The sequence below is a fragment of the Sphaeramia orbicularis genome, chromosome 13 (genome assembly GCF_902148855.1).
Source record: "Sphaeramia orbicularis chromosome 13, fSphaOr1.1, whole genome shotgun sequence".
In the NCBI taxonomy this organism is placed as follows: Eukaryota; Metazoa; Chordata; class Actinopteri; order Kurtiformes; family Apogonidae; genus Sphaeramia; species Sphaeramia orbicularis.
Window position 1 is genome coordinate 30,060,288 of NC_043969.1, and position 11,391 is coordinate 30,071,678.

Sequence of the window (11,391 nt, forward strand, 5' to 3'; positions counted from 1 at the left end):
TCCCCCACTTTTTTAAAAATAAATACATGCGTTTAAATGTACAAGTTGGTGTGTTTAATGTTGCGTTAGCAAATTAATGTTCAGGAATTGGAGTTCTGCACTGTAGCACATGGCACAATTCACTCTATCGATGTGGTAATTTTGGTTGTAGAATTTGATTTAATTATTTATTTAATCAGAACTCCAAATTGATAGTTCATTCTATCAGGCTAAATGGATGGGATATCACTTTACTTTTTCTATTATTTTGTATTAGACTTAACTTATATTGCTTCTGAAAGCTGGAAAGGGAAAGGTGACACTCTTACAATTCCCCAACAATGACAATGAAAAGACAAACTAAAAACTATACCTTAGAATTACAACATGAAAAGCAATGCAAAAAATACAAAACAACCCATCAGGATTTTCCACAGAGATAGGGCACCTATGAGTTTTTTTTTTTGTTTTTGTTTTTGTTTTTGTTTTTAATACACTGACGTGAAATGTTAAATAAAAACCACTGCCAGCTCAAGATTCTCAGTAAGGCACATGTAATGCCTCCCAGTGGTTTAACATTGTTAGTGTGACGGCCACACAGATGTGGCCAGAGCAGGGTTGGGTACTTCTGCAGCTGCTGATGGTGTCTTTGTTGCAAGCTGAGGAGCTGGTATGTACGCAAAGAGGGGATGGTGAAAACCCTAAACTGTCTAAGAATGGGGACATTATTTTGGGAGGAATCTTCTCTTTTCACAGCAACTGGAAAAACAAGAAGGATACTTTCATGCACAAACCATTGGCATTAGAATGCACCAGGTAAGTTTGTCAGTATAGGAAAAAAAAAAATGTCATGACGCTGTGAATGCAAGTTTATTTTGTTGATATAGTTATTATTTCTCTGTAGTTTAAACTTCAGGGGGTTCCAGTTTGCCCAGGCTATGCTATTTGCTATGGAGGAGATTAATAACAGCACAGACCTACTGCCTGGAATAACTCTAGGGTATAAAATGTATGACTCCTGTGGCTCTATTGCTGTAGGAGTGAAGGTGGCACTGGCCTTAACTAATGGTAATGAGGAGATATTTGTTTCCTCTGCTGCACCATGTGCAAGACCAGCTCAAGTACAGGCCATTATGGGAGAGACATCATCCTCTCCTTGGATGGCAATAGCTACTGTCATTGGTCCGTTCTATATACCTATGGTGGGTATGAATGATTAAAGTTAAGTATTTTGTGTTGCAGGTCTTTTAGCTGGTAAGAGCATATATTGTTTTATCGACGCTTCAATTACTGTGCATTCTTCTTCCTAGATCAGCCACTTTGCCACCTGTGCTTGTCTTAGTGATAAAGTCAAATACCCATCATTCCTCAGAACAATACCCAGTGACTACTATCAAAGCAGAGCCCTGGCCCAGCTGGTCAGATACTTTGGCTGGACTTGGGTGGGAGCTCTTAGATCCAATGATGATTATGGAAATAATGGGATGGCCACATTCATAGAAACTGCAGAGCAGCTGGGGATCTGTCTGGAGTACTCTGAAGCCTTATTCAGAACTGATACACCAGAGAATTTAAGACAAATTATTGACATAATCAGGGATTCCACCTCCAAAGTGATTGTTGCTTTTGTCTCCCACATGGATATGGATATATTAATCCATCAGTTGTCATATCACAACATGACTGGATACCAGTGGGTAGGAAGTGAAGGGTGGATATCTGATTCACAAATTGCAGCTATGGACACTCATCACATTCTGGATGGAGCTATAGGTCTGTCCATCCCCAAAGCACATGTCAGTGGAATGAAAGAGTTCATGTTGGATGTGAAGCCACTCAATTCTTCTGGAAATGAATTATTTACAGAATTCTGGGAAGGATTATTCAACTGTAAATTTAAACACAACAATGTATCACTTGATAATCAGAAAGCATGTACTGGAAATGAGAATCTGAATGAAGTCCACAACAGTTTCACTGATATGTCACTCATGCCCATCTTTAACAATGTCTATAAAGGAGTGTATGCTGTGGCCCATGCACTGCATAATATACTTGGCTGTAATGAAACATGTGACAACAGAACATCATTAGATCCATTAATGGTGAGTTCAACACTGACATGTTGAGTTAGATTTTGATTTTTGAAATATAACAAACAATAATTTATGTGAAAATGCTTTGTGTATTGTTGAACCAACACACCTGCAAGATATGTGGTATAGAATTACCCTCATTCTGTGTATTTAGATTTTACAACACATCAGAAATATTCAGTTCACAACTAAGGAAGGAGATGAGGTTTACTTTAATGAGAATGGAGACCCTGCAGCAAAGTATGAAATACTGAACTGGCAGCCCACACAAAATGGTATTGTGGACTTTGTCACAGTTGGTCTTTATGATGCTTCTTTACCTGCAGACAGACAGATGAATGTAGAAAATAACATTATAATTTGGACACAGAACTCACAGCAGGTAAACTATTGTGGACCCTATAATCTCTATTGTGCTGTGAATGCAACATATTTTTAATTTTTATTCCATATGTTAGAAATAATAAATTATTGTACACGTGCATGTGAATGAGAATGTAAATTACTATATTCTGTTATTTCCATGTAGGTTCCTTTGTCAGTTTGCAGTGAGAACTGTCCCCCAGGAACTCACAAGGTTCTGCAGAAAGGAAAACCTGTCTGCTGCTACGACTGTATACGATGTGCAGAAGGAGAATTCAGCAACATTACAGGTCTAGTTTTATTTCCTTCAAGACTTTTGCTCTTTAGACAAAAAACAAAAAAAAAAGACAGTTTTGACATGTAAAGTGATATACCATTTGAATGTATATAAAGCAAAATGTCAGTATCAATGTTTCATGTGCATGAATCAAATGTATTAAACAGTTGTTAATGCTTCATTCTGAAGCAATGCAAACTTCTATGGTGTGTTAAATACTGAGCCATAGATATCAATTATTTTTGGAAATAAATTTTTGAATTGGCACAGGCCATGGTATATGTTTTTACTGGGTCAGGTGTTACAGTTAAAGCTGATGACATAGGAATGAAGGCCTCCCAAAAGTCTAACTTTTTCAAATGTTCCACACACTGTTTTATGTTGTTAATTGCACATCCACATAAGCATCTATATGTGATTCATATCCTGTTTTGTAAAAAAAAAAAAAAAAAAAAAAAAAAAAAAAAAAAAAAAAATCATACTCATACAGAATAATAGTTCAAATCAAACCAAAAAAAGATCATGACAGATCCAGATTGGCAAAGGTTTTTTTTTTTTTAGTTTTATTTTGTTTTCATTTTAGATGGTACAGTTCTATGACAAAGTGTGTCCATCTGACTGTTTGTTAACACAAAAACTGCTCAGCTTTACAGAGTTTTTTTTCTTTTTTTTAATTTAGCAAAAATACTCACTTGGAATCTGTGATGATTTGGTGACAAAAGATCAATATTAAGAATGCTGTAAAATGCTGACCATGACTGAAGAAATCATGCACCAGTTTTTAAGCAACTGTGACACAAATATGTGGCAGGACATTGTGTTGTATGATATTTTATATTTCAAAGGTCAAGGTCACGTTAAACATCAAGAACACATTTTTGGACACAATAGTGGACACATCTGACTGAACATTTCTCATAACAATAAAGCTGTGTTAGAACACTTAACCATATATTCTATCAGATAGTTATGTACTGCGATATCTACATGGTAAACGTGTAGAATTAAACCAAGTAAGAAATGTATGTGACAGTCTGACTCAATTACAGATTCTATCACCTGTGAACGATGCCCTCCTGAATTCTGGTCTAATGAGAAAAGAGATGCCTGTGTGAAGAAAGAGACAGAGTTTCTGTCTTATGAGGAAATTATGGGATGTCTGCTCACTGCAGCATCTTTATTTGGAACATGCATGACTTGTCTTGTGGCATGCATTTTCTTCAGATACAGGAAAACTCCTATTGTCAGGGCCAACAACGCTGAGCTGAGTTTCCTGCTGCTCTTCTCTTTAACCCTGTGTTTCCTCTGTTCTCTGACCTTCATCGGCCAACCATCTGAATGGTCCTGCATGCTCCGTCACACAGCTTTCGGCATCACCTTCGTCCTCTGCATCTCTTGTGTTCTTGGTAAAACTATAGTGGTGTTAATGGCCTTCAGGGCTACACTTCCAGGCAGTAATGTGATGAAATGGTTTGGGCCTGTTCAACAGAGACTCAGTGTTGTGGGATTTACTCTCATACAGGTGCTGATTTGTATCCTCTGGCTAACCATTTCTCCTCCTTTTCCTTTTAGAAATTTCAAGCAATTTAACAACAAAATCATCATTGAGTGTGCTCTGGGCTCTGCTATAGGCTTCTGGGCTGTACTCGCGTACATTGGACTTTTAGCTTTGTTATGTTTCATTCTTGCTTTTCTGGCTCGGAAGCTGCCTGATAACTTCAATGAAGCCAAATTTATAACCTTCAGCATGTTGATATTCTGTGCAGTCTGGATCACTTTTATCCCAGCTTATGTCAGCTCTCCAGGGAAGTTCAGTGTTGCAGTGGAAATATTTGCTATTCTGGCCTCTAGTTTTGGACTGCTTATGTGTATTTTTATTCCAAAATGTTATATAATCTTATTAAAACCAGATAAGAATACAAAAAAGAACATAATGGGGAAGGGGCAACCAAAAACATCATGATGACCATTAGACAACGTATACTTTTAGTCTCATTGTAATTTAATGTGAATTTCACATTTTGTATCAAACACATGTTCCTCATTTGTTTGTACTTTATACTGTATTCTGAACCACAATCTATAAATAAAACTGTACTGGTGTCACTAGTGTATATATACTTTTAACACCTTTAAAATGATAATATTTAATAATGAATTAAATACGCTGGATGTTTTTTCAAAGATTGAGAATCTTTACTGAAGAGACTTTTGGTCCATTCAAAGACCATGGTAGTACCAGACCGGTTGGTTGGTCCATATCATGGTCCAGGTAGAAAAACCCCAGCCTGTCTCTGTACATTTTCTGCTGAAAAACAGTTTTCCTGTCACATTGGTATTTGGTTATGAGTTTATTTATGTGATACAAATTACTTTAAAGGGTAGTTTTAAAAATGTAAAATGTAAATGAATGTAAAAAATAGAAAACGACACAGTCAGATTCAAAATCACAGCTGGATAACCAACACTCAAAGGCTTTTCAGATATTACGTCAACAGACTTTATTCCACTTTTTCTTTTTACCCTACCCTTCTGGGTCTTCCTAGCATGACACATCAGTTTTGCATTTTGTTAATAACACTATGAAATATTATATAAATACCAGTGCCAGATGCCACCCACTGGTTTAGCATCTTTAGACGGTATGACGTCCCCACAGATATGGCCGCAACAGGGTTGGGCACTTCTACATCTGCTGCTGATGGCAACTTTGTCACAGGCTGAGGAGCCAGTTTGCAGACAGAGAGGGGATTCTGAAATCCCTCAACTATACAAGGATGGAGACATTATGCTAGGAGGAATCTTCTCATTTCATAGTAGCTGGAAAAACCGACAGTACACCTACATCCAAAAACCACCACCTCTTCAGTGCACCAGGTAAGTTATACCTCAGGCCTAAGTAGTAAACCTCTATTATATGAGTAAAAAAGAAAGAAACATAATTTTGAAATAAGAAATACTTTGTCATTTCTTAATCATTGATGCCATCACAGAATGTCCCTTATCTATACTGTGCTCTGAGGTTTTTGCAAATTTTTTGTCTGGATTTAGACTGAACTTCAGGGGGTTTCAGTTTGCTCAGGCCATGCTTTTCGCTATCGAGGAGATTAATAACAGCACAGACCTACTGCCTGGAATCAAACTGGGATATAAAATATATAACACCTGTAGCTCTATCGCAAGAGGAGTGAGGATGGCACTTGCTTTGGCTAATGGTAACAAAGAGTCATTTCTACCCTCTGAGACACCATGTACCAGACCAGCTCAAGTACAGGCCATTATGGGAGAGACATCCTCCTCTCCTTGCATGGCTATAGCTACTGTAATGGGACCATTTCATATACCTATGGTGGGTACGATTGGTTAAATTTGTTTGAAAATGTGCATTAGTCATCTTGCTTGCACCAAAGGAGCTCTTTTTGAATGCAATGTTATTGACACTTTTGTGATGAAACACATGCAATTCCTGTTCCTAGATCAGCCACTTTGCCACCTGTGCTTGTCTTAGTGATAAAGTCAAATACCCATCATTCCTCAGAACAATACCCAGTGACTACTATCAAAGCAGAGCCCTGGCCCAACTGGTCAAGCACTTTGGTTGGACTTGGGTGGGAGCTGTTAGAACCAATGATGATTATGGAAATAATGGGATGGCTACATTTATAGAAACTGCAGAGCAGCTGGGGATCTGTCTGGAGTATTCTGAAGCCGTCTTTAGGACTGACCCACCAGAAAAAATAAGACAAGTAATCAATGTTATCATGGCTTCTACCTCCAAGGTGATTGTGGCTTTTCTCTCACACAAGGACATGGATGTGCTAATACATTACCTTTCTAATCACAATCTGACTGGATACCAGTGGGTGGGAAGTGAGAGCTGGATATTTGATTCACAAATTGCAGCTATGGACACACATCACATTCTGGATGGAGCTATAGGTCTGTCCATCCCCAAAGCACATGTCAGCGGAATGAAAGAGTTCATGTTGGATGTGAAGCCACTCAATTCTTCCAGTAATGAATTATTTAAAGAATTCTGGGAAACATTATTCAGCTGTAAATTTAGACAGAACGATTTATCTGACAGTAACCAGAGAAAATGCACTGGAAATGAAGATCTGTACGAGAAACACAACAGTTTCACTGATATGTCACTCATGCCCATCTTTAACAATGTCTATAAAGGAGTGTATGCTGTGGCCCATGCACTGCATAATATACTTGACTGTAAAAGAATGTGCAATAACAAAGTGCATCCAGATCCATTCACTGTGAGTTCATAATAGAAGATTTATTTCAAATCTTCAGTCAGGGTTTGAATGATATCTGCATTTTGGCATGATTTTAAAATTATTTTTTCCTAGATTTTACAACACATAAGAAAGATTCAGTTCAAAACTAAGGAAGGAGATGAGGTTTATTTTAATGAGAATGGAGACCCTGCAGCAAAGTATGAAATAATTAACTGGCAGCCCACACAAAATGATATTGTGGACTTTGTCCCAGTGGGTTTTTATGATGCCTCTTTACCTGCAGACAGACAACTGATTCTTGAAAATAAAACTATACTTTGGACACAGAACTCACTGCAGGTATGTCACTGTGTAGTCACTATAATGTTCAGGTATTGTGCTACTGTATCATCATTATTAGAAGTAGTGTTTAATAATGCAATAGAAAAAACTCTTCCCAAATGTTGGCTAATACATCTGCTTTATTCTTTCAGGTTCCTCTGTCAGTTTGCAGTGAGAAATGTCCCCCAGGAACCCGGAAGGTTCTGCAGAAAGGAAAGCCTGTCTGCTGCTACGACTGTATACGATGTGCAGAAGGAGAATTCAGCAACATTATAGGTCAGGAACAATACATAAATAGGCAAGGCAAGGCCAGGCAGGGCAAGGCAGATTTATCTGTATTGCACAATTCATTTACAATTTACAATTACAATTAAAACATAATCAATAAAACATAAATAATAATCAATTAAAATAAAGTAAAAGAGAAGAGTGCATCATATGAGTATATTAAAAATCATTTGTATTAAACATTTCAATATATAAGTTGACACTAATGGGTAAGTAAATAAACTAATCATGTACAGAAAAAAACAAACAAAAAAATTAATTTTCTTTGAATCAAGTACTATGAAGTCTTGTGATTCAAAGATATTTGATTTTTTTTCCTAATAACATACACATTGGTGAAGCCTATACTTGTTTTTTTTTGTGAGAGAAAGTTCTGAAAATGATGATTTTAGTGGTAGTCAGAAAGTCTGCTATTTTCAGTTTGAAGTAGGTTTGTGTTGCCTTTGTTTGCTGATGACTTTGTAATGTGATATCTGCCTATTGTAGAATGAAAACAGTCAATACATGTATATCCAGGGTTCTCACAGGTTTCTACAAGTTAAATTTAAGACCTTTTTAAGACTACTTAGAACAGAATTGAATGCCCATTTCACGGTCATATTGCTGGAAATGTGTGACTCCTAGAATTTAGGAAAATGTATGTATTTACTCCAATGCCTTGATTCCCATTGTTCAGAGATATTTCTCAATGGGGGGGGCAAATGAACAATATTTGGTTCTGAATTTCAATATAAATTGTCAGGTTGGAATGGGTGGAAATGAGTAGACTCACATTACTTTCTCTGCAGCTTGGAAATTTAACAGACACATTTAAACACAAAACAGTGAACAACTTTAAAGACCTATCATATCAAAGTGAATACCTTTTAAAGACTTTTTAAAGATATTAAATGCAGATTTGTAAATTCAAGACTTTTAAGACTTTTTAAGACCCATGATACCACAATATGATTTCTTTACAGATTCTATCACCTGTGAACAATGCCCTCCTGAATTCTGGTCTAATGAGAAAAGAGATGCCTGTGTGAAGAAAGAGACAGAGTTTCTGTCTTATGAGGAAATTATGGGATCCCTGCTCACTGGAGCATCTTTATTTGGAACATGCATGACTTGTCTTGTGGCATGCATTTTCTTCAGATACAGGAAAACTCCTATTGTCAGGGCCAACAACACTGAGCTGAGTTTCCTGCTGCTCTTCTCTTTAACCCTGTGTTTCCTGTGTTCTCTGACCTTCATCGGCCAACCATCTGAATGGTCCTGCATGCTCCGTCACACAGCTTTCGGCATCACCTTCGTCCTCTGCATCTCTTGTGTTCTTGGTAAAACTATAGTGGTGTTAATGGCCTTCAGGGCTACACTTCCAGGCAGTAATGTGATGAAATGGTTTGGGCCTGTTCAACAGAGACTCAGTGTTGTGGGATTTACTCTCATACAGGTGTTGATTTGTATCCTCTGGTTAACCATTTCTCCTCCTTTTCCTTTTAAAAACTTTAAGGATTTCAAGGACAAAATCATCATCGAGTGTGCTCTGGGCTCTGCTATCGGCTTCTGGGCTGTACTCGGGTACATTGGACTTTTAGCTTTGTTATGTTTCGTTCTTGCTTTTCTGGCTCGGAAGCTGCCTGATAACTTCAATGAAGCCAAATTTATAACCTTCAGCATGTTGATATTCTGTGCAGTCTGGATCACTTTTATCCCAGCTTATGTCAGCTCTCCAGGGAAGTTCAGTGTTGCAGTGGAAATATTTGCTATTCTGGCCTCTAGTTTTGGACTACTTATTTGTATTTTTATCCCAAAATGCTATATAATTTTATTAAAGCCAGAGAAGAATACAAAAAAGAACATGATGAGTAAATGACCATTAAAACATCATGAAGGCCACCGGTAAAGCTTTAGTGTGGAGTTCATATTAATTGCTTTGCCATGTTAAACATATATTTATGCTACTCTTGGGGTTAATGAGTTGACTTACTTAATCTAATGTGTTTTTCTTTGATTTTGATTTCTAATCATTTGCATCCTTCTGACTGAGATTGTACTTTATATTGCAATATAATGCCAATAAACAAATAAATAAAACTAAATAATCAATTCACAAGAGTATTGCCATATTGCCTATGATTGCATAGATATGCAGCCTGACTACTAAATGGCCATATCTGGCTTTAACTAAGAGACTGGGTCTAAACAGCTGCATAACCTTGAGAGAAAAACTTATCAGTACAACAAAAAATGAGTTCAGTTTACTGCTTGAATATACTGAATGACCAGGATTTGAACATCAGTGGACTTTTTCTTCCCTGATGACACTGACATATTCCAAGATGACAATGCAAGGATTCATCAGGTACAAATTGTGACAGAGTGATTCCAGGAGCATGAGACAGCATTGTAACACCACAGAATCCAGACCCGAACCCCACTGAATATGTGCAGGAGAAGACTTTGGACTGCAGTCCAACTCACATCATCAACTATGGTTAGAAATAAATGTTGAGAGATTCTATAAGTTTATTGAAACAATGCTCCAGAAAATGCATGTGTAACTTTATGTGTAGCTTTTATTGGTCAGGCTGTGTGTATGTTTTGATATGAACATGGCTGAAAGCCCAAATAAGAAGAAGATGTGACAGGATGAAAAAGCAAAATATCAAATAAATCAATAATGTGATAATTTACTTTGGTATGTATATCTTTTCTATCTTTGTTGATAGTTTGCTCTGCTGGGACAACTAAATTTTATTTTTGCATATACTACTATATATATATATATATATATATATATATATATATATATATATATATATATATATATATATATATATATACATACAATTCAGGCCTACAGCACATCCCAAATGACCTTGGTACAGGGGCAATTTGACACTATAGAGTGTTTAAATGACACTATGGCCAATAGGTGATTGTGATGATGATTTGGTACAAAAGGTGAATACAGGAAAGGTTCAGTCCTCGATAATCATAGATTGGCAGAGGATTTTAAGTTTGTCGATGAAATTAAATAATAGAAATCTTTAAAAATAACACTCCTCAAAGAAAGATAAGGGAGGATAATGATTCAAGGAATCTGAATGTACATAACTGCAAAAACAGTCAGGGTGCAAATATAATCTGAACATTTATGATGTTTGATCTCTCAGATGGTACTTTATCAAGAATTGTTATTCATCTTTAGTTTACAGAATCATGCGAAGTCAGGATTATTTAGAATAGAATAGAATAGAATAGAATAGAATAGAATAGAATAGAATAGAATAGAATAGAATGCCTTTATTGTCATTATGACACACTGCAATAAATTGTCATGTGATTTCTACAATTTGGCAAATACTGTCAGAGATTCCCTGTGACCCTGGTGAAGATAAAGTGGGTTCAAATGATGAATGAATGAATGACTGAATGAATGAAGGAAGGAAGGAAGGAATGGCAGAGATTCTGTCCTTGGCAAGAATCCCTGTCCATCGCAAGCTCATCAGACTCCATTGCATGCAATTGGTCATCCTTTGATAAATAAATAAATAACCTTCTTCTCTGGACACCATAATAGATAACTGGGCCTTGGTACCTCTTTCCTGATTGGAATGGATTGATGTCATTAAAATCGTCATCCTTTAGTATCTAAACAGGTTGTCAAAGTGTTCGAAGGCTGGCTGAGTCCTTAATCTGAAGAAAAAATAAACCCTGACTTAAAAGTGCTGCTCCTATCAGGGACCCCATTGCATATATTACCCTTTTGGTAGACATTTTCTCAAACATTTCAGACTCATGGTTGAGGGCCTCCATGTGACTATCC

General features: G+C 36.8%; 1 protein-coding gene across 1 annotated transcript; it reads left to right on the forward strand.

The window, feature by feature from the left end:
- Positions 1–567: 567 nt before the first annotated feature.
- Positions 568–9,435, forward strand: LOC115431809 (extracellular calcium-sensing receptor-like). The gene is made up of 8 exons (XM_030152460.1): positions 568–795; positions 2,605–2,728; positions 5,435–5,592; positions 5,767–6,064; positions 6,192–6,986; positions 7,080–7,307; positions 7,442–7,565; positions 8,540–9,435. Exons 1-8 carry the CDS (start codon positions 581–583, stop codon positions 9,433–9,435), a joined length of 2,838 nt encoding a protein of 945 aa, XP_030008320.1. The 5' UTR covers positions 568–580.
- The last annotated feature ends 1,956 nt before the right edge of the window (positions 9,436–11,391 follow it).